The sequence below is a fragment of the Natrix helvetica genome (genome assembly GCF_964273705.1).
Source record: "Natrix helvetica genome assembly, chromosome: 5".
In the NCBI taxonomy this organism is placed as follows: Eukaryota; Metazoa; Chordata; class Lepidosauria; order Squamata; family Natricidae; genus Natrix; species Natrix helvetica.
The window spans coordinates 49646280-49670691 of NC_138551.1; the positions used below are offsets into that span (position 1 = coordinate 49646280).

The window sequence follows — 24412 nt, forward strand, 5'->3', positions numbered from 1 at the left end:
TATGTTACTTTATTATTTGAGGCAACTTGTTGTAGTGAGTAAGGTACCAGGCTAGTAACTGCAAGACCAGGAATTCTAGTTCTGCTTTAGGCCCAAAGCCAACTCAGTGACCTTGGGCCAATCAGTGTCTATCAGTGCTAGGAAGCAAAAAATGGCAAATCACTTCAGAAATCTTGACAAGGGACTTGTCTAGGTAGTTGCCAGGAGCCAACTCTAACTCAAGGCATCCCACCTGCCCCCCCCCCCATAGCATTTAGTTTTGTAAGATTTTGTTTCATTTGTATTAGAATTGATTTAATATTCATGTAATTTTAATTAATAATTGATTGTTTTTAATTTATTTATAGTTAATGTGTATGTTTTACTGTTATAGATGCTTTTTTTTTAGTGTTTTGAAAAACCACCATGAATCTGTATTGATTTGACGGTCTACAAGGTGAACAAATAAATAAATAAACAATCTATTTTTGTCAACGAGCATATGAAAGAATATCAAGAGCGAAGCTATGATTTCTACAAACAGAACTGTTGCCATGCAACAGTCATAGTGCTACAATTAATGCGCTTCAGAATTTCCTGTTCTGTGAAACTGTCTACAATAGTAAGATGTTGAAACACGGGTGGAAAAACAGAGCTGCTACTGATTGATTTTATGTTTTCAATTAGAATGGGAATACAAATATCTACAGCTAAACTTTTTTTTCTGATTCCGATCTGAAAGATGCACAGAGATTATAATAAAGAGCACTGCAAATAATCCATACTCTGACAAAATGTTTTAGGATGGAAACCAAAGATATAGCTGAAGTTAGAAAGAATAGCAAGTTTCACTTCAGATGCTTTGGAGAATTTATTTATTGGAATAGAATTTTTAAGGTTAAATACAGTAAATTTAGCTCATGGTTACAGAATCACCAAAAATATTTTCACTTGGTACACACCTATTTTTTTGTCTTGCTTAATAAAACCTAGCAGTAAGATTCTATACCAATTACAGGTAGGGAAAAGAGATAAGCAAATGTTCCTTACCAGAATAGCAGAACTGCTGTATATCTACATACACAAAAGCCCACTTTATCACCCACTCCAACCAAAGTTTTTTACTATTCAATATATCTAACCTTTCCACTTTTGTTTATTTCACTGGAAAATCAGTTTCAGATTACAAGTTTACAGGTATGTAAGAAGCAGCAGTAGAACAAAAGTTCAAGGCTAAGTGTTTCTGTTCCTTTCAAATCATTTTAAGCATCACAATTATAGATCTATTTAAAAAATGAGATAGAGCTATAAGCTCGCATCTCCCACCCCTAAATTTTTATATAACATCACAGATTTCTTTCTTTACCTTCTGCCTTCTGCTTTTCAGAATTCTGACTGATGAGCAGAAGCAGCTCCAGCACCCTGCTGGAGTTACAGCTTCCTCCTATTCAAACTAATGGGGCAACAAAAATCAAGTTTTAGGTCATTATTTGAGGAGGTTACAGTTCAAGATTATTATAATAAAGGGAAGAAATAAAAAGTTGCTTTATTTGATCAAAATTAAAATTGATATGTGGTTATTTCTGGTAACCCTTAATGGACTTTTGTTGGTTAGGACTGTACCATGAGTTTTTAAGGATTTGTTTATAGGTAAGAGATGAGATATGGGGGAAAATAACTTGCTATATTTTAAGAGAAGGTGATTAGTTATAATTGTGTATACTTATTGTGATGAAGGGAAAAGTAATTTCTTTATATATCTATTTTCTTTTTCTTTATTATATTCTTTTTTTACATTCTATTTTTAATTTTTATTCTTTTATATTTTTAATGTATATTAGCTTTTCTCTTTAAAATTGTAATGTTTAATAAAACTATTAAAAAAGAACTGCATATATTAATTCTGTAAGTTATTTTTATTTTACTTTTTAAGAAGGCTGATCAATGTATCAAAAGTATATTCCTTGGCTGTAGCTTGATATATGGATTGATTGCCAAACAGTGGAACTGAAAAAGACTTCTAAGTAAAACAACAGCACTTAGACTTCTACACTACCTCACAGAGCTTTACAGCCCTCTCTAAGCAGTTTACAGAGTCAGATATTGCCCCCAACAATCTGGGTCCTCATTTTACTGATCTCGGAAGGATGAAAGGCTGCCAGCAGTTAGCAGAAGTAGCTTGCAGTACTGCATTCTAACCACTGCGCCACCACGGCTCATTATGTATGCTATGGAAACAAGGGAACACATAAGAAAAAGGGATAAGTCATCTATCCATTGCCAAGTGTAAACAGGGATGGTTCTCCAGGATTGGAAAGGAAGAGATCGAATATATTTTGTTTACTGTAAAGATTCAGATATTTCCTTAAGAAGTTGCTGACTTTATTTTTATGGACACAGCTAATTATTATTTTACCATGCCTGCAAGTTAGAGGTTTTAAGATTTTTTATTTTTTTTAAAAAAATAGCCTTCTTATATTCTGCCTGCATCTAACCCAAATCAAATGGGTAATTCTCTCTCACCTAAATCCACATACACCTGAGTAAACATTCATTCTAGAGTGTTCTGTTCTCCCACTTTTCCCATACAACATTTGAATCACCAGCTGTGACGCATCTAACAGCCTTCTTGTGGCTAATTGAAAAACATTATCATTCAGTCCATCCCTTTAAAACTAGAGGAGTTTTATCATGCTGAAACATTAACCCACGTACTGCTTCCTTTTCAAGGGCTTTGAACAATGGTCCAACTAATTTTCATGCTCATCAAGGACACTGGGAGCTTTCCTATTTTCTCCCCTTAGGATAGTACAAACACCACTCACTGCCTTACAAGCTGGCTCCATGGATAAAACCATAACAGCATATAGCATCTACATAAACAAATCATAAATAAGAGTCTACAAGTGGATAAATTCATAAAAAGCTTTAAGTAACAAAAAAAAACCTGCTTGTAAAATCTTCAACATTATTGCAGGATAGCAATTTAAGCCTAGAGAGACTAAACATCGTGTGCTGCAAAAGTACATATATTAAAGCAATTCTGGTTAATATTTTGATTGATTACATGCCATAAAGTTGGTGTTGGCTCTTAGCAGCCATAGATAGATTTTCCCCAGGATGATCTGCCTCCTCCAAGTCCTTCAATGAGACAACCTTCATTGTTGTAATTGAGCCCATCCACTGGTTGTCCTTTTTTTCTCATTCCTTCTACCTTTCCCAGAGTTAAGTCCAGAAATAATAAATAATAATTGCAAAAGGCAGTTTTACTTGGAATAGCTTCCATCTTGCAATGATACATTTAACACCATCAGATAACATATCTATCCCAGGTCAATAGGTGGATAAAAATACCAAATCCAGTCTGAATATCTGGGTGATGTAACCCATAATTAACAACACATGTTCAGAGCATGATTAATTTGATCCTGATCAATTGTGCTTCACATGAGAACTCTGGATCAGTTTGTTCTATGATCCAGGTATTTGTTTTCTTGGCAATCTATGGTATTTTCAGGAGTCTTCTTTAAACAGCCAGTTCAAATAATCAATGTTCTTTCTATTTTGTTTCTCGAAGTCCAACTTTCAGAATAACAGTAAAAACTACTGCCTGCATAATTCTTTTGGGTTTTTTTAAATTTTAATAAAGTTGACAATTGAATCTCTTTGAACATTATGAGACACATAAAATAATACATTATATTATTTTAATATAATGACATTCGTGGGTTGGTTTCCAAATATTTTGTTACCAGGCTAGATAACATCTTCAGCGAAGTTTAGGGGACATCAGTATCAGTGTTGTTTATAAAGGCTTCGGGTGTGGGTGGGTCAAGTGAGGGTCTTGTGCTGGGTCAGCTGTGAGTCATCAGTGAGTTTTGTGATGGGTCTTGAGATGGGTCATGATAAGGAGATTACATCAGGTCAGGGACATTGGGAGGTGAACTGGTGTGGGGGTTGCAGGAGTTGTTTGAGGGTGGGTGCTGTTTCTGGTTGGCTGTGCAGTTGATTTGGATTCTGAGGGATTCATAGGCTGGTTGTAGGCCAATGAGTCTATTGATGGAATTGCTGGAGTCTGTTGGTGGAGTGCCAGGCTTCAATGAACTCACGAGCATGGTGGGTAGTACCGTAGCCTATTATTTTTGTGTTGCTCCAATTGAACTGGTGGTTTGGTGTCGATGTGGGATTTAAGGATTTAGGTGTTTGACTGCTAGTCGGTGTTCATGGATCCTGGTTTTTAATTGACTTGATGTTTGTCCCAGGTAGAATTAGTTGCAATGGTTATAGTTGATTTTGTAGATTACATTGTTTCTTTCATCCTTCTGTATTTTGTCTTTGGTTCTGGATAATTCCTGGCGGAGTATGGCTATGGGTTTGTGGCAGAGGTGGGTTGCTGCTGGTTTGGCCCAGATCGGCTGAACTGGAAGTAGTGGCTCTGTCCACCCGTCCAGATGCTTCTGCGCATGCACATAAGTGTTGCACACATGTGCGCACGGGCAAGTGCACCTGAACTGGTAGTAAAAAAATTGGCAACCCACCTCTGGTTTGTGGGCTATTGTTATTCCCATATTGTTATTGTCAGTTCGCATGGAACATCCCCTCTCTCCCCCTTCTGCCAGTCCGCAAAGCTAGAAATGTTGGGGAACTCTGTTCTATAGTTTCAACCTGACATGTAGGGTTAGGCAGAGATGACATGGTTCAGATCCCATTTATAAGCAATGCCAATGAAGGGATCTAGGAAAACTTTTGATCACAGGACCTGTCCTCTGGAACACTATCCCACTTTGACCCCGGACCTGACTGTATTCAAAAGCGTTCTGAAAACCTAGTTCTTTCCTTAGGCCACATGGGTGTGTGACAGGTCTGGCAGGTTTGTTTGTCTTTTAAAATGGCTTTTTTTCTTGGTATTTTGGGGGTGATGGTGTTATTTCTGCTTTAATTGTTTTTACCATATGCCATCCAGAGTTATAAATTTCCAAAGAAAATAAAAATATACAACTGCAACTAGAGTGTAAAGATTACACTTTCAAAATTCACAGCCAGAATTCTGAAAATTATAGCTTTAACATACTGAGGACAGCAGATTGACACCAGATTGAGAAGAGTTGATGTATGAACACTTAATCTAGACTGATGTATTCATTTAAAATACTCCTGTATCAACTACAACAGCTAACAGTGCAACTGATCCACTTATGAAGTTAAAATAACAAAATAGGAGTCAATGCCATCTGTGGCCCAATTCTTGATTTTTCTAAATTATTTCAGAAAATGCACGATGTAAGCATTGTTTTGAGAAGCAGTGTTATTTGGTACTAATTAAATTCAATGATAATATTTATTTGCAGTAATTAAACTTAACACTTGTTAAAAAATAACATCTTAGTATATAATTGAAATAAAGCTCCCAGAAAGCACCACAAGTACAACGCTCCTTATTCAATTGATAGCGCATAACTGAAGAGTAATTCCTTCAGAAGCCTTGACTTAACACCTATATTATGTTGGGAGAAATATGCAGAGATCCCACTGCAATGCAGTGCATAAAAAGGAGAGATTCTATAAGTAGCACATTAGAGTTGGGAGGAGGGAAAATGAAGTTGTATCTTTAATAACTGCATCTTCTATTACCTATCTTTTTTCCTCTTTCTCTCACATGTAATCATGAAGACTAGGGAGATATACTGGTGAAATATACATCAACTATTGTTAAATTGCAGTGCATTTAGTAGAAAAATATCTGGAATAGTTAGACATAACAGTTGGAGTTTGTCAATACATCAAACTGTTTTAAAGTTATGAGCTTTTGTGCAAAAAGCAAGAGATGAAAAAACTTCCAATAATTACATTATTTGGCTTTACTCTTCAGGGAAACTACATTTAGCTAATACCAATATTAATATTGCATTCAATAGCATATAAATCATAAAAGAAAATGGCTATTATCCCTATTATGCTTCTAATAGTACTATTACTACTACTCTTACTCAGAATTTACTTATCAACTCATATGGAGCAGGAAATTAAATCCTTTTAAAATTAAATGGGAGTAAGTATCTAAGTAAAAAGTGTTCAGAATTAAAAACATGAAAGAGTTTTAACGGCATCTGAAAAAAACATGAGAAATGATGTGCTGAAAGGAACTAAAAATAAAAGAAAATCCTTTGGGGAAAGAAACTAATCCAAAACTCTATTTCATTTGGGGGGGGGGGGAAGGCTCCAATATTTACTGATCCACAGAGTGGTCAAAAATATGTTTCTACACAGACTGATAAATATAATAGAAAGGGTGAGGATTATGAAGATTTCATCCTTTTAATTTAGTCCTTGCTGCATATGTGTTCTTTTGATTCTATGTTTGAATACAAGCAGCATAACAAACACACCCTAATTATTATTTCAATAAGTAATCTCTACCAGGGATTGGGGGACTATATCTGGTTCATTACGAAGAACGGTTGCAGGAACTAGGTATGTCTAGCTTAAGAGAAAGAAGGACTAGGGGAGACATGATAGCTGTGTTCCAATATCTCAGGGGTTGCCACAAAGAAGAGGGAGTCAAGCTATTCTCCAAGGGACCTGAGGACAGAACAAGAAGCAATGGGTGGAAACTAATCAAGGAGAGAAGCAACTTAGAACTGAGGAGAAACTTCCTGACAGTTAGAACAATTAATCAGTGGAACAGCTTGCCTCCAGAAGTTGTGAATGCCCCAACACTGGAAGTCTTTAAGAAGATGTTGGATAGCCATTGTCTGGAACGGGTTTCCTGCCTAGGCAGGGGGTTGGACTAGAAGACCTCCAAGGTCCCTTCCAACTCTACTATTGTATTGTATTGTATTGTATTAAGGTTTTGAGTAGGCTGCAGCAGCACAGGATTACACTTTTAATCTTTAGTCTATGAATGGGCATCTAGGAAATCCTGCCTTTTCTCTAATGGATATACACATTTATTCCAAGATGTAAGCATATTTTTCTGCTAAGATTTATGTTTCTTCTGCAGTAGAATTTGATATGTCAAAAACTTCACACAGTATCACATAATAGGCCTCAAAACTTTATTTAAGATTAATTATCCAGAGTGTTCCAGAAGCAAGAGATTGAGCAGAAAAGTAGTACATGATGTTTCCATAAAATACTAAGTAGAAACATTCTTGGTTATGTACGACAGTTCCTAATTCGAACGGAACTTTCTATGTATCATCCCCTAATGTAATTTTGTGATGTTCCTGGTTCCTAAAAGTTCCTAAATCATTCCCAAAGAGTTCTGTTAACATGGTTTCACCTCCTGGACTGCTTACAAACCATACAAGGCTTTATATATAGCCACTTCCAAGCATAGAAAATGAACTGTGAAATCTTTATATCTAGATTAGAATATGTACAATCAAGTTGCCCTCATTAAAGTATGTGGGATAAAATAAAACAGATTATTGAAGAAATACCGTACACACATTTATTTGTACTGGCATCACAGTGGATAATTTTAGCTCAATGTTAGTTTTTTTAATAAAAAAAACCTACCTAACAGAAAAACATTTTGATTAATGCTCACTAGAGCTCACTTTTAAACAAGAATTCAAATTTAAGGAAATATGTCTACGTTCCACTTTATTTTATCACTTGAACAGTAAGTTCTATTAAATATTGTAATGATCTGTTTAAAGAAATAAGGCAGACCACAGTCTGAAAAAGCTATTATTTTCAGCAAAGGTTGGGAACTATGTAGATAATTGGTATTGTAGTAAATATATTAAACATAGATATGGAAGGGACCAGTGATGTATACCTCAGTTTCTCTGCTATTGCATTAAACATTCAATTTCAAAATCTCTTAAAAAGCATCTACCTGAAGCTGCAAAGCTCTGTGGCATCCTAATGATGCTAAGGTATGGATATTATATTAGAAGAAATTGGTTTGGTTTGGTTTGGTTTATTTGGATTTATAAATTGTAGATTAATTCTCTCTAAAAATCCTATTGAATTCCTTATTTGGCAGGGATGTTATTTAGCTGGTTCAACCCGATTCCTATGAACCAGTTGCAGGGCATTTGGAAGGTAGCAATTCTGATAGCAATCCAGCATCCAAGGAAATGGCACGGAAAGAAAAACTGGTTGCGTTTAAATAGAGTGCAGATTATGTACCTTTGTAAATGGCATGTGCTTAATTAGGATAAAAAGAAAGCAAGACAATTCTGCCAAAGGCATCTGGCAACACGCGTCCTAAAATGCGAGGTCCAGGCCAGCCTTCTGCTGTAGTTTGACCCATCCCTTTCTTGAACAGGATCTGTTTGTTGACTAATGTAGACTATATCTCTGTTTTATGGGATACCCCCCCTAAAGTGGGGGAGGGGTTTCATTCTTCTTGATCATACTCTTTTACCATTAAAAATATAGGAAAATATAACCATTTTTGTGCTTTTCTGTTGCTATAGCATTTTGTATGAGAATAATAGTCCTGGGCTACCTATGAACATGAACCCAGACCCACTTGTTTTAACAAGCTAATTTATATTATTCATAAAATAAATGAAAATTAAACATTGTGTTAAAAACTCTATACCAGAGATAAATAAAGCTAGAATAAAAAAGTGATATATATGTAACTTGAGAACTGTGCAAGCTGCCAAAATGAGACAGGTATGATTGTAGAAATAATATGACATTATTGGGAAAATACAGTGAATCACCCTATGAGAAAAAACAGAGTATAAAAGTTGTTTTAGAAAGAGCAGGAATTTCAATTTTTAAATGTACTAGACTATACTTTATTCTTGTCTTGCATATAAACACAAGATTGTTGCAAATATAATTCTAATACTGAGCACAATTATTAGCAAATATTCCATTTGATTTCAGGGGTATATTTCTGATACAATGAGAGAGATATAAATTCATCTATTATTTTCATGTAGTGATAATTCCTTCTGAACATAACTGCATATCATAAGGTCTGAGATTTATAACATCTAGAGATCCTGGAAAAGCTCACAGTATTGCAGTATATTCTAATATTTTACTGCTCTAAAGGAATATTCAGAAGAAATACTGTAAAGGAATATAATAGGCAATCTTGTTGTGACATTCCTCATCAAATATTATTTATAATCCAAATTCTTCACGGAGGGAAGAATTATATTCGGTCAATTCATGTAAGACCCCTTTTCTAAAACTGATATAAACATTTTGCTGCAAGAGCAGATATTTGCATTCATAGGTATCTGTTTGACTTTTCAAATACATTTGTGGCTTCAGCTCATTGAAGCACATCAATCTACTTCAATATTCCATTAGATAAATACATCATGAAAAGCATTACCATTATTATTTTAAAAGACACTTTAGAAAGCAGAGCTTTAAAACATTCAGGTTTTCACAACAAAATTTATTAGAAGAATAGTGGTTCTGAAAAGTCTAGCATCCAGTGAAAACTACCATACATATTACAGCTGGGAATGTGTTTCCAAAATGACATGGCCAAATACAAGAGGGTTGTTTAACCCTTATACATGCACAATAGAATCAGCATTTTGACATACAATGAAAAGAGAGAGAGAGAGAGAGAGAGAGAGAACCACATGAATTAAAATTTTAGAAGTACTTATCACATATATTAAGACACAGCTTATTAAGTCCAGTCAAAAAATCAGAACTGCATTAAAAATTAAATGTAGTGCAATCAAACCAAAAACCTTAATTTGTGATCATAAGTGCTCTACTACATAAAATGTTGATCATAGCAAGGAACAAAAAAAAGTTCAAATCACACAGTACAAAAAAATCTGTAAATAAATACAAGCTACAGTACAAGAGAAATATTAACTTATACAATTCCGTCAAACTGTAAACAGTATATTGAAATGAGGTCCATAGATTAAAAAGGGGGTTCCTGCTTTATTTTTTCCATGACACTTATACTTTTAGAGGTCTGTAAAAATGCCATTTTTTCATATTTTACATGCAGAGTTCTAAAGTGTAAAAGCATCAAATAATAATACAGAAGCATCATTAGTGTATAGTTGCGGTGAAACTGATGCCAGTACAAGCAGTTGTAATTATTCTAATATGTTACTCACATCAACTTTAATGTTCAACAATAGACCCATTATTAGAGCTGTGAAATGCCAATACAGTCATGATCAATGTACGGCAACTAGAGGTGAAACACCTGAAAAGGGCTACAATTTGGAAATGATCATACCATTTCCACAACATATGTGCTCCTGCTGATTATTTGAAAAATTTACACACTTGCCATATTACATCAACTTTGGCAGAAGGGTTACTAATAAACTCGAGCCTATCTGACCCATTGGCTTCCATCACAGTGGCCAGTGCACAGAATTCCTAGAGACATTGCATAACTAGAATGTAGAGGTCAGACATCCAAGGGCCAGTGCTCAAGCTTAGAAGTACCTAGGATGAAGGAGAAACCACAGCTAGACTGAGAAGCTGCCCCTGCTCTATTTACAGAGGCAAGTAGGAATGTATTTGACATTAGCTGTGCTGGCTTGGTAGTGGCATTTTTAAATATTTAAGATTACATATATAATATATATGTATATACCATAATACACATACTATATATAGAAATTTCTTACAATACATAATTATCAGGAACCCCCCCCCTGCGATCTTGCTCAGTAGTAATAACTGAATATACAGAATGCCACTACGTGTCTGAGGCACTGCGTGCTGGAGAGTAATATGCAGCTTTAAAATCCGTTTGGCTGAGTTATACCTGGATACCTGAACTGAGTTTAAATTGACATTCATCAAGGATGTGCTATTAGCACATTAAAAAAAAAGCAAAAACAAAAAAAACCCACGAGTCACTGCTAGGTTTAAGAATAGTGTACAAGTACCTGAATTGAATGAGGGTAGTGTGTAAACTGTCCCTGAGGGTTTTCAAACAGTGTGTGTGTACAAGCTGGAATCCTAAGCACATTAGTTTAAAACTTACACTGTGGACTGATAAAATACCAACATTTGACGATTGAGTGGAGGTTAGAAAGTTATGAGCAAACACTCAAAACATATTTATACATGCTTAAGCAGTAGTTAGCTACTGTAAACAAAGGTCCCATAGATCTCTACCCCAAATGGGACTCAAGAGAAGTTGCCATCTGTCAGGTTTTTTTCTTTGAGGCTAGGGCACACGACAGCCGCCACCGACCCTCTTTCCAACAACTAAATGTAGGATGCACCTAATTACAGACTAGCAATTCAAGGTTAGATTTTAATGTATTTTCTCTATAACGTATTATAAAATCCCTTAAGATCACTAATGCTGGTATGCTACTCTAGTTTGTTTTTTAAAATTCTCCCTTCATTTAAGAAATATACCATTCAACAAGTTAATGGCATAACAAATATATCATCCAACTACTTAAACATTAAGATCCATTTTCAGTCCTCTGATGTAAAAGCATGTCAGTAAATTTATATTAAAATTTACACGGTAAAAAGGCTTGAATTTCAATCAAAGATTCTAAATACTGCTCATTCCCTGAAGATAAAAAGGAGAAAAATCCCTACCCATTTCCCTAGTGATATATTCTCAAACCAAATTCCACACAATGTTCTACAATTATTCTTCATTTAGGAAACTTAACTTAGCCTCCCACATTTAGACCCCAAATTTTAAAGCCCTAAATGGTCTTTAAAATAGTCTATTGAAATGTAAAGTATCAGACATGTATGCCTACAAGTTTCCTGAACATTATATAACTGAGTTATTTATTATCAATAGAAATCATCTGACCTAAAAGCAATAAATCTTTTGTGGACTGAAATTTTTAACAGTACCTTAGATTTGAAGACCAGATAAATTAAGACTAGAGTTGCAATAATAAAAGTGCTGAAGGTCCTTCTCCTGCTTTTCTTTTTGTTATTTTTAAAAATCTGATTAGACAGGTATATTAATGGACTGTAAAGATTAATAGGTATTTTTACAAAAACTTTGAAGTTCTGGTAAATGTAGCACCAAATGTGAGGTACATTAAAGACTGAGGCGGCACACCCATAACTGCAGAATGGGAGAAGAAATATCTCCATCTAATTTTTATAAACCTGTTACCCTCGGTTAATTTTTTCTTATCAAGGATTCTTAGAATATATTGTACTAATATAAGAGAAAGATCTTGGAATTTTAGAAAAATAATTAATGGGAGTGTTATGAGCAGGATGGTAATTTTTTGAAGAAAATATGAGTACTTTCAGGACATTATCCAATTAGAATACTTCTGTCCTATGAAGAATGCTACTGATATACAAAAGGTACAAAATCCAGTTATCCATCAGAGAAAGCATGCAATGTCTAATATTTTCTTACTATAGTATCTTGAGTATGGATCTTCTGCCTACATAATATCATCTGCAAATGAAAGGAAGTAAAAGTATGTCTATTAATTCTATTTAAATTATAATTGCATAATTCTACATTTAGCAGAAAACCTATTCATTTGTTAAATTTTAACTCACGGCTAGATATTTTATGATGTATTATCTAAAAAATAACCAAAAGATCTATATCCAAGAGCTGCATAATCAACTCTTTTAATTCCATTCCTTTTAGCTCCATAGATCACTTCTGATTTGGTGATGATTCCTATGAAGAATTATCAAAATTCATAGGATAATTACGATAATATCCAATTATCAAGTAGTCAAATGTAAGGTGTTATAATAATTGATACTGCTACTGCATTGTCCTCTTTTGTAATGGAAAGAAGTTAAAATTTGTTGGTAGGGTGAATGATGGAAAATAATTATCATGTCTCAAGTGAACCAGAATCTCAGCTACTGAACTAATTTCTTTTCATTTCTTAAACTGCTTAGAAACTACCTGTATTTCACAAGTTAATTTGGGAAACCAATGACAAAATAATTTACCAATTATTCACCTATTATATTACTCAGCAATTTTGCCCTATTAAGCAAATACTTCTGTAAAGAGATCCTCTACTGTTAAAAGACATATAAATTATTAACCTGTTATTTACTAAGAAGTAAAACAGTAAGCGTGGATCAAAACTATCTCTACCAAATGTAAAATATGAAGAAGCATAGTAGAGTTTCTAAACAAAGTCTGACAATAAGTAGACAAATGATTAAAAACACCAAATGCAAGTGTCAAAATATGCAGTCAGCAAATTCAAGTTATCAAAAGGAGAGGGAGGGAGGGAGAGGGAGAGAGAACAGATTTTTTTTTGAAACTACAAGGAAGAAAGTAAAAGAGGTCTTATCTCAATTGTTTACATTACAAACTGTTCTTTTGAAGGCTGCCTAAATCTTTCAGGCAATCTCGTTTCGCACATTAATCTTTCCACCTTTGGACTGAAGGAGATGACTTAAATTTCTAGAGCTCTAGCAAAGTGCTTTGAATAGGAGAAGAGAATGGTAAATGTGCTTCCCCATCTGCCCATGTGCCATAAACTCTTTTCATCTCTAAAAAACCTCACAATATTTATAAGCATTTAATCCAAAATGTATATTGAATTAGAATTGTGACTAAATATTGTATCTACTTAAAATCAAGTTCCCTCAACTGCCTATACTTGACAATATTCAAAATCAACTATTACAAAGAAAACAGTTCCATACTGCTCTCCTCTTTAAACGACACATTGTATTCTTAAAACAATATTAGAAGTTATTTGATTTATTTCAAAACATAGTTAAGAATACATACAACCTAGGCTTTTCGTTAGGCAGATGGGTGCAGTCTTGGAATTTGCAAGAAATATTGATGTATTCTTGGTGCATTTGGAGGGATGCAAGTGTAGGATCGTTAAATGCTTCTAATTAATCAATCTGGGGATTATTTCATTTGGATAATTAAAAGTAAGACTATAGCCCAAATCCTATAACCTGAATTCTTGATAACTACAGTATGGTGAAGAGGCCTGGGGCACTGGAAATGAGGTCCTAAAATAGCTGATAGAGAGGTAATTGTTCATCAGATCTCCAGATTGTTCAGGAAATAACTTTTATATTTTACAGATCCAAGTAACAAACTGGTACATTTTCTACACATGGGGCTTGTTCCACAGAACTGTACAATAATTAACTCCACACTTGTAGCCCTACAACACTAAGCCTTAGTCATCTGTATAACCTGCTGCAGTAAAAGGTCACCAACCAACATCTAAATTCCAGTACAATAGAAAACTTGATTTTAAACATTTTTTTTTACACTCACACACATACTCACATTCTCTCTCTCTCTCAAATCCACACACACATAGTCATTAGTCTTCTGGGCTGGGAGTAAAGGGGAGAACTCACCCTTCATATACTGTCTCTAAAAGCAAAGGCTGCCATAAATGATGTTCACAGTTTATTTCTGTTGTGCAGGTGCAAACAACACCATCAACAGATATGCCATATCTCTACAAAAATTCTGGTTCTAGGTTTAACATACATGATAAAATGCCCCAATCTTCCTCCTACAGACTTAACTTCTGAAGCATTGCACTTGGTTATTCCTTAACCTGAAAATCAGCAAGGAAAACAAGGCAAACATTTCTAGCAAACTTTTGCAAGAACATGCAGAAATGGGAGGAAACAAAGATTTTCTTACAAAGACAGTAGCAAACCACATTTCCCCACTTCAACCTATGATCAGTTGGGATTTTGGTCATGCAAATGTCTGTTCAGCAGAATATTGAACATGCTAATGGGTAAACACTGAATCCATTTTTTCTACAGGCGAAATGCTCCCAAATACTACTCAAAGCTACACCAAAGGCGCCTATTAGAGCAGTCTGACTTTAATGGACCACTTAGGGATCTAAAGCAAGATACAGCCACAGGATGAACCACATTGGAAAAAACAAGTAAGATGAAATCTTATAACAAAAATTTAACATTAAAAAGGTGCACCTGAATATTACGACTAAGTTTACAAAACCTACAATAAGATAAAATATAGATATATTTATATCTTTTGAATATTCAGCAGCGTTTTGTTTATTTTTGAGAGGCTTCTGAAATTTTAAAAAGGGACAACTAATTTTAAACATGCTTCACAAAACAATAATGGCTATTTTATATTGCAATTACCAAAGTAATGCAATTAGTGCTTTAAAAATAACCTACTTTTTCTTTTCTTTTCTTTTTAAAAACAGAGACCTTTTGAGGAAATATGGTTGTTCCAAAGCTTCTGGGTTTTTTTTTTACCTGAATAGAAAGTGATCACAGATAATAAGTGTTACATTTCAAAGCTTTGTAGATAAGAATCTTACAATCTTCAGGTCCCAGGACTTAAATCTGAGAAAATTGTTTGGTTGTTTAATTCATTTTCTAACCAAAGCAATAAGAATACACAACTATCACTCTATTTACAGTTCTCAACCTATGGTCTGAAATGACATACAATTAGTTCTCTTCTAAACTGCAGCATTAAAGGGTAGGCACACCATTTTTCTGCTGCACGATTGTCATCCACTTAATGATACAAATTGAAAATATTAAGTAAGCAAAATGAGCACACCAAATACAATAACAGATTTTTACGGAACTCAATTCATACATCACTTAAATAAAAACAGTCACAAAAGGTTAAACCTCAGACAGCTAAAGTCTATGCAAGTGTTACACTTCTAGCTTGCAGCAAATCCTCTCCCACACTTTCAATAGCAGATGAAACCACAAATTCAAAACAGTGCATTTTTATTGCAATCTCCAGTGAAACTGGATTATATTGCAGAGTTTCTATACTACTACAGGGCTTTAAACAGATGTCTGTACTGAGATGGCATCTAAGACAGGCTAAGGAACTCTGCTTTTTGAGTATGGAAATACATTAAGCAATTTAAAAAAAGTATATTAACAGTAGTACAAAGCATATATGGGCTAGAAGCCCAATCTCTCTCAAGAATGAGAAGTGCATATTTAACATGACAGCAATGGTGTGCCTAACCTCTGCTTCCCAGCAATCCACTGTATTCAGTCAAGAAATCAAGAAGACCCACAATTAATTGCCCCAAATTCAAGCAGCAGTCCTGGGGTTACTTAGGCCATCTTCCTATGAATCATAGCATCCACTTTCAGTCATCAGGACAAAAACTAACCATGAACAGTGCTTAACGTCATCTTACATACAAATCCCATTGCCTCTTTTGGTTGTGCAAAGCAGAATGGAGTCCTATCAAACTTTTGCACAGCTATGATCAAATTGTCTCTCTACCTGAAGAACCATTAAGTCTAATTCAGTGAAGCTGCAGATCCAGAAAGCTTTACTTAAAGCTTAAAATATAAGAATGAAAAGATGTTAACTAAAAAGGCTGAATTGTGGATTAGGAGTGCTTCAGATGATCTACCTATGTGTGTGCTACTCCACTATTAAATCAATAGTGGATAAAACAAAAAAAACAAAATGTCAGGAGATGCAAGAACATTTCCTGTTACTGGCAACTTTAGTATTTAAAAAGGAAACACCCATTGGGTGTTCAACCCTGACAGCTATAGCTAGATAAGATGCTCAGCCTAAACCAGACCAGAATGATCTGATTATAGGTTTTATTAAAATTTGTAAAAATGTCTTCCCTGAACATTATAACATAGATCCTTCATTTATACAACTATTTAGTCAGACTACTGAGGTTGTAATATTTAGAAATTAGTGAATTTACGAGGGTTTTTGTTTGTTTGCCCAAGAATATAGTAAAATGTTATATGTATTTCTGACCCCCAGAAAGGTATGTTTTAACTAATTGTTGGAAACACACAGTCTAGTGAACTCAGGATCAAATCTACAAAAAGCATATTGGTCACAAAAAACCATATTCTTGTTAAAATGAGGAATACCCTAGTGTATCATTCAGTGTACCCTGATTCTCCTAGAATACAAGGAGTTTCTTGAGATAAGGCTACATCCTCAAGCAGGCAAGTCTAACCCTCACCTTTATAAAATTATGAATAAAATTACAATGAAAATAGTGTTCCAAAGAAATTAACCAAAGCATTTTGCAGGTAGTGTATGTAAAGATCCCCCCGTCCCATTCCCACCTGCCTCACCAGGTGAGCACTAAGCAGATTGCAAACCATTAAAAAAAACCCCTCCTGAATTTAAAACAAAATGGCTCCTATTAGATCCAATGACAAACCACCCCCCAATCTCTGAATTCCAACAGACCAATTATTATTTTTAAAAATTCTTTCCAACCAACTGGATGGATCCAAGGGAACAAAAGAAAATCTAAATATAATCCAATAATCCAGTTTTGTTTTCAAAGTATGGTATTAAGAGCTCAAGAAAGGGATTATTATTATTATTAAAAGGCCATATGAAAAAAGCAAACCCAGTAAAATAACTGAAAGTCCATGCAGGCTCAAGAGGCAAGCAGTCCACTTCCATGTCTGCATTTTTTGTGAGGTAACTCAATTCTCTATAAAATATTAGAGAAACATGCAAAAGGCCAAAAAACAAAACAAAACAAAACACAAAAAGGCTCTAAGCCATACTGAGCCAGAAAATTTACAAATATGCAACATTCAGAGCACCCTTTTCCCCTGTGCCCTCACAAGTCTCTGCTGAATTGCAATGGAACATGTTCTGCACCCAGTGATTGAAGAGGAGTTAGGTACACACAGCTGGAGTTGAACAATGCCATAGTGCTCACCCAGTTTATTATGTAATTGGCACTCTACAACATCCCTAATCATCTTTTGACTCATTTGCACTGTGTGCTGCCTCTCTCTGGGGATCTATCTCAAGCTTTACAGAGACATCCTGTCCCTCCGAACGCATTAACTTCATTTTTTTCTTTGGAGGGTTTTTCAAAGTGCCCAGCCTCTCTTTCACTTTATACTCCAGAGTGCTGTGGGGAATCCCATAAATACTCTGAGCTTTGGAAACGCTCATTTTCCCATTCATCACCACAGAAATCGCTTCCTCCAATATCTCACTGTTGTATTGTCTGTATCTGCCTCTTTTCTTCCGAGGTTGCTTAGAGCCAGGATCACCCTCCTGATCAGAGGTGGAATATGGCTGTCCAGAGGTAGATTGCTCAGCATCTGAGCCCCAGGAATCTGGTCCAGGATCCAGCAAGCTCCTCCTATTTTGTTTCGGAAGGATAGCCCTTAACTTTTTACTAAGCGCGCTCTCCGTTTGTGAACCCATCACCAAAGAGCTATAGCTATACTGGTCACCAGAACGGGATTCCCATGAAAGGTCCATGCCTCGAACTTGTGGTATCTTTAAATCCACAGGAGTTGAATGGCTCATGTCCTTTTTCCCATCCTGTTTAGTTTGAAGTGCCATTTTTTGAAAAGCAGAGTTTTCTGTAAGAAAAGGAAGGTCACTGATGTTGTGGAGTGCACCATTTCCCCTGAATTTCATTCGGGTAAAGTTGAATTCGTAGTGTGGTTTTGCCCAAGAAGCCTCCCTGGATAGTATCATGTGCTGTCCGTGATTCTGCAACCCAGATGGCCCATGGCTGGCAGCGGTAGCATGCTGGTTTCTGCTCAGCAGTTCTTCACTTATCTGCAGTGATCGAGCCAATGGAACTTTGAGAGATGTGGAGTGGCCAGACCCTTCCCTCGTTCCATCCTGCCAGCTTCTTGGGGGTACCCCATCACCACTCCGAAGTCCCTCTGCATGGTGCTGGCTGGGTCTCCCAGGTCGCCTAATTGGATGGAAGGAAACTGATGTGAGCAGGACTTGCACAGGTAGGGAGGAATGGGTGAGGGGGCCACTCCTTTATTAGAAGGCCTTGCTTGGGTAACATCACTTTTGTGGTTTTATAATTTTTTTAAAAGTCTCAGCAGTCAGTTTTTTAAAATGTTCAAAAAACAAAGAGAAGCTTTTTGGGCAAAGAAAAATGAAACCTGTCAGCTGGTCTTTGGTTGGGTTCACAAAATCTTGGAGCAGAAAAGACTTCGCGCAAGTGTCTGAAAATAGCATCTTAATTATAGATTAGAAAGGAATAATCACCAGAGTCTATTCACGACTGTATTACTAGTGTGACGTTACCACTAAACAAGTACAGTAATAAAAGAGTAAGCCACGTGACAAATTGCAGAAAGTTCAACACACACTCATACACACCAGCCATCTGCACTTTTTATAAAAAGTGAAAGCGATATGGATTCACACTATACATGCTAGTTGCTGCTGCAGCATCAAAATTGTTCAGCAGAACTCAAATCATTTTTCTTTCCATTAAACACAAAAACAAAAATAATGAAGAGTTCACAAATTTAGTACTAATGTCCAGACTTCATTTATTTTTAAAAAATGACATCATGAGTTACAAAAACATTAACCTCATTTTTTCTTTATGTCAAGTCATGAAGAAACAGTTTCTATTTCAAAATTACAGTACTCAGCAGTCTATGCACCTTCCAACTTTACTAATTCAACAGATTAGGAATTAATCTATTTTAATGTTATCCAGTTTAATCAGACTATTAAAAACCCGTAAATTATTTACAATGTATTCTAATAAATAGTACCCCAAAACACATGTAACACATTTCTCTTTGTTGTTTCCATTAGGACAATCATAATGCAAGTTTTCCAATTTTACAACTAGAAAGATCTGATAGCACGGAATGGACAAAGAACATATTTAAAAAGTTTTTAGGGATTCTAATCCTTCAGGCATCTCTCTTCAATATTGCAATCCAAATTTAACATTTTGTTTTGATAACAGGTGTTATTCATTGTTTCTGAACAAAACAGCCCTGTGGTTTATATTTCTGATAAGACATTTAAAACGTGCTGAATAGTTCTATTAGTCTGATAACAGTGAACCATTTCCAGGGAACATTAATTAAGAAGACAAATTTTCAGTGGCATTAAACTTAACAGTACAAACATAAACATAGACAAACAGTACTGTTTGACAACACTTAATGCCAACTTCTTTACATAAGACACAGCAAAATATGCTGATCTTTTGAAGATGATCTTCAACTTTCCATATGATATGCAATGTTTAAAACAAATTTCAGAAATTTATGCTAATTTGTTCAGAAAATGAACAGATATAGTCAGATATTCCTCTTTAAGAAACTTCAGGATTTTAGGAGCCTAGATATCACGGGGCTAAATAAAGAATCCATGTAATGAGCGATTTAAATACTTAATTTTACAATTAAAATCAGTGGCTGCAAACAATGCTATTTTATGTAGAGGTCCAACTAATTATAACAACATATTTACATGGCTAAACTAAGCCTGAAGAAAATATTTTTACGTAGTCTAGCCTTACTCTTATATCTACTGTAGCCCTTACAATGCCATTCTGTATCTCTTTACACCTAAATGATTTATATCAGCAGAGCAGACATACCTAAGAATTCAGAACCGACAAGGATTCTACAAGCTTTTTCAAGAGAAGACTTTCCCGGTATAGAGTTAGAATAGTATAGTAAGTGCTTTTATTCAGTATTTTATTTTGAAAACATCCCCAATACAAGTAATTACAAATCTGCCTTGACCTAATGAATCGTAAGAAACTAGTGCGATGACAATACTATGTTATAATAAAGGTTTATTTCTCCTCTTTGCCTATATCTTTAACAAATTTTGTACAATTCTTCACCCACTAGTTTGCTTTGGCACCCTTGTCCAAACACTGTGTTCATTAATATTAAGCATTCTTGATTGGTTTATGTTAAATTACCGAAACTATCAGCTATTAACATTTCAATCTATTAAAAAATGAGACCTGGCTCAGTTATTCAGCCCACCTCACGTGGTCTGTTACAGGAGTCTGCAGAGATTTTAGAGCCTTAATAACCCAAGCTGACAGAACCATCAACAACATGGTTGTAGATAGCTGCTGAGGATCAAAAGTCTAACCTTCATTTCAGACTCAAAAGAATTGTAGAGTTGAAAGGGACTAAAAGAATCAATTCTCTGCAGTGTGCAGTAAAACCAATTAAACCTCCTATGACAGGCGATTTAAGCTCACTGACATGTTTCCTCTCAACAAGGTTTTCGATGGCAGATAAACTAAGTTATGTATTGTCTTTGTACTCGGGATAATGTATTATGATAATGGTTGCTACATTCTGTCTTCAATTTATATCACTGTTTTCCACATGAAAACTTTGTAGTAGCCATATTAATTGTGAAAAGCAGAATCCACTACTCCAAAGATGATGGCAGGAAACTTATCTGAAGATCCTCTAAAAATTGCAGCAGGCCCTCTATGAACAGTTCATATGGAGGAATAATAGTATATCTATAAATGATCTATACAGGAAGTTCTTGCCTTAAAACCACAATTAGGACCAGAATTTCTGTTGCTAAGCAAGGCAATTGTTAAATGAGTCATGTCAGATTTTACAACCTAAAAGAGCCATGGTTGTTAACTGAAATTGCAGTTGTTAAGTAAATCAGATTATTCTTAAATTAATCATGTAGTTGTTATATTAATCTGGCTTCTGCTATTGATTTTGCTTGATAGAAGCTATCTGGGAAGGTCGCAAATGGTGATCATGTGACCTTATGACACAACAATCATTGCCAAGCATCTGAATTTTGGTCACACGACTGGGGGATGCTGCAACAGTCATAAGTGTGAGGATCAGCCATAAGTCTCTTTATTCAGTGCCATTGTAATTTCAAACAGTCACCTGGTTGTAAGTTGACTACTTGCATTTAGGAATTCTGTAACTGCAATAATAATAATATAAACTTTATAGAGTTGCTATGATAATATAAATGTACATAGTTTTTAAATGGAACCTAAGTAATTTGTACAGCTTCAAGTCAAAGTTCACGCAATTAGTGCCTCACACAATTCTTGGTAGGTTTTTAAGCATAATAATGGCCTAAGTGCTTTTGCATCAAGTCTGTGGGTGTTAATCATTGGATATAAATTTAGACTTTAAAAGCTAAAAAAACCCGATGTCTATATTCAACAGAAAGACTGATTATTTCCCTTGAATTTATAGCTGAACATTGGAAATAAGAAATTAAATTAATTAATAATCCCCAAAATGAAAAACTCAACCTATCACAAGCAGGTGACTTCAATTACACCCCAAACATTAGGTGTGAGCAAAAATATTAAGACTTTCTCTTACCCATTCCCAGGAGTAGCAGAGCAGCCAGGTGAATGGCTCAAGGAGGTGTTGCCTGCACAAGGACTTTTCTTAGTGGACAGATCAAGTACTCCGTCTGTAACAACATGAGTGTAATTTGAGAATGGGAAAGAATGGGAAAACCAAACACATATTTGAAAACCTATTAAGGTCGTAACCTGTTAATCTAGGTTCAATTCAATGACTCTTCCTGAACTTTGCTTTGAAGTATCTTAGCACATCAGTAAGTATTTTTATATGTTTGTAACATATTTTTATATTCTAAAGTTTAGCAAATAAAATCCAAAAGCAAAGCCTTCCAATATTTTTGCTAGCAAAGTTGAAAAGCTTTTCAATTAGTATAAATATTTCTAGCCAAAAATGTTAATTGTGCAAGGTCTACATGAACAGGCTACATCCTAGGAAGATGTGGAAAATATTTTGAGACTTTAGACATGGAGACTGGCTAACCATTTCTTCCCCATATGATTTTCAATTAAAATTACTTAGAAGCGTAGAATCATAGATTTAAAAGAACCTTGGAGAAGTTCTAGTCTGACTTGCGAAGGGCAGAAATCCTTGGACCATCTTAGACAAATGGCTGTCAAACCAGTAATGGAGCACCCATGCTGCTGTTCCATTACTCAACAGCTCTCTCATAGTCAGGAAATTCCTCCTTATCTCTGTAAAGTGTCACTTATTGGTTTCTGTCCTCCCCTTGGGCAGTATGGGGAATAAATCCACATTTTTCCCCATGACAGCCCTACAAATATAGAAATACTGCTGTTATGTCTACTCTTCATCTTTTCTTATCCAAGCTAAATACAGTCAATTATTTTAACCATTCTTATGATTTAGCCTCCAAGCCGTTCACCAGCACACTGCTCTTTTCTGCACTCTTTCCAGTTTCTCCGCACCCTTTTTTTTTATTGTGGCAATCAAAACTGGGTACAATATTCCAAAGTAGCCTGATGCAGCATAGAGCAGAACTATCATTTTCTGCAATTTTGGCATTGAATTTACCGTATTTTTCGGAGTATAAGACGCACCGAAATATAACACGTACCAAGATTTTGAAGAGGTAAATTTTTTTAAAAGGTTTTTGTCCTCCCCAGCTCCCAGGAACACTCTGCAGGCATCCCAAAGCTTCTGCAGGCCCCGTTTTTTGTGAAAAATGGGGCATGAGAGTTTGGGAGGCCTGCAAAGTGCTTCTGGGGGCCAAGGAGGGCAAAAATGTGACGCGTGGAGGTTTGATCTTCTTAAAGAGTAAGGCATTTATTGATCTCAAATCCACTTTTCTCTACCCCTCCCACGGCAGGGCAGGACTAAACATCTCTCTCCGCGCTTTATTCCCCCCCCCCTCTCTCAGACTGGCAGTGATGGTGAGCCACTTGGCCCAAGGAGCGGCAGTCGTCTCACTTCTTCTCTTCAGTGAGGAGGGAAAGACATGTGGGGGCTGCTGAATGGCTGCTGCTGTGCTTGACAGGGAATGGTCCATTGGATGAGGAGGGGTGGTGATCCCTTCAATTTGGATTAATGGTTCCTCGCAGTGGCGCCTGAGCGGCAAAAGGGAAGCATAAAGGAAATGACCCTGCAAGGCTGCCTCCTTGAACAACCAGGCTTGTTCACAGCCCTCTTCGTAACCCCACTTCCTTAATCTTGGGGCAAAAGCAGGTGCCAGGCTCCAGGGAGACTCCCGATCCGGGGCTCCTGCATTTCAAAGTTTCCTTGCCATCCCACGCTTCTTCCACTAGCCAAGATCCCAATGATGCCAATAGCTTTTCCCAGAGAAAAAGTGGAGATCTAGTGTCCTGAGAAAAGCCTTCATGCAGAGGAGATTGGTCCTCTTCCCTTGTTGTACCGCCCCCAAATCTGCCCGGATCTGTCATGCAGCAAAGAGATACAGTAGGGGGCGCAATAGCAGCGGTAGCATAAGCACTGCATGAGAGAGGATTGGGAGGATTGGGGTGGGAGGTGCAGCAAGGGAAGAGGGCCAATCTCCTCTGCATGAAGACTTTTCTCAGGATGCTAGATCTCCACTTTCTCTCCGGAAAAAGCTATTGGCATCGTTGGGATTTTGGCTAATGGAAGAAGTGCGGGATGGAAAGGAAACTTTGGAATGCAGAAGCGCTGGGTCAGGAGTCTCCCTGGAGCCTGGCACCTGCCGCATTCCAAAAATTTCCTTTCCATCCTGCGCTTCTTTCAGTAGCCAAGATTCTGACGATGTCAATAGCTTTTTCTGGAGACCAAGTGGAGATCTAGCATCCTGAGAAAAGCCTTCGTGTAGAGGAGATTGGTCCTCTTCCCTTGCTCCACCCCCCCACCCCCACCCCAATTCCTCCGGATCTGTCATGCAGTGCTTATTGCTACTGCTGCTATTGAGCCCAGCTAC

General features: G+C 36.1%; 1 protein-coding gene across 4 annotated transcripts in view; it reads right to left on the reverse strand.

Moving 5' to 3' along the window:
* The window catches only part of LCOR (ligand dependent nuclear receptor corepressor), a 95820-nt gene that overhangs the window by 15525 nt on the left and 55883 nt on the right, over positions 1-24412 (reverse strand). For 2 of the 4 annotated variants that reach the window (XM_081953868.1, XM_081953869.1), the window contains exon 6: positions 22024-22117. In XM_081953868.1, coding sequence (XP_081809994.1) covers positions 22024-22117 — 94 coding nt within the window. Of the gene's footprint in view, positions 1-9344; positions 18609-22023; positions 22118-24412 lie in introns of those variants that run through there. The other 2 variants (XR_014175462.1, XM_081953870.1) reach the window with 2 other exon arrangements.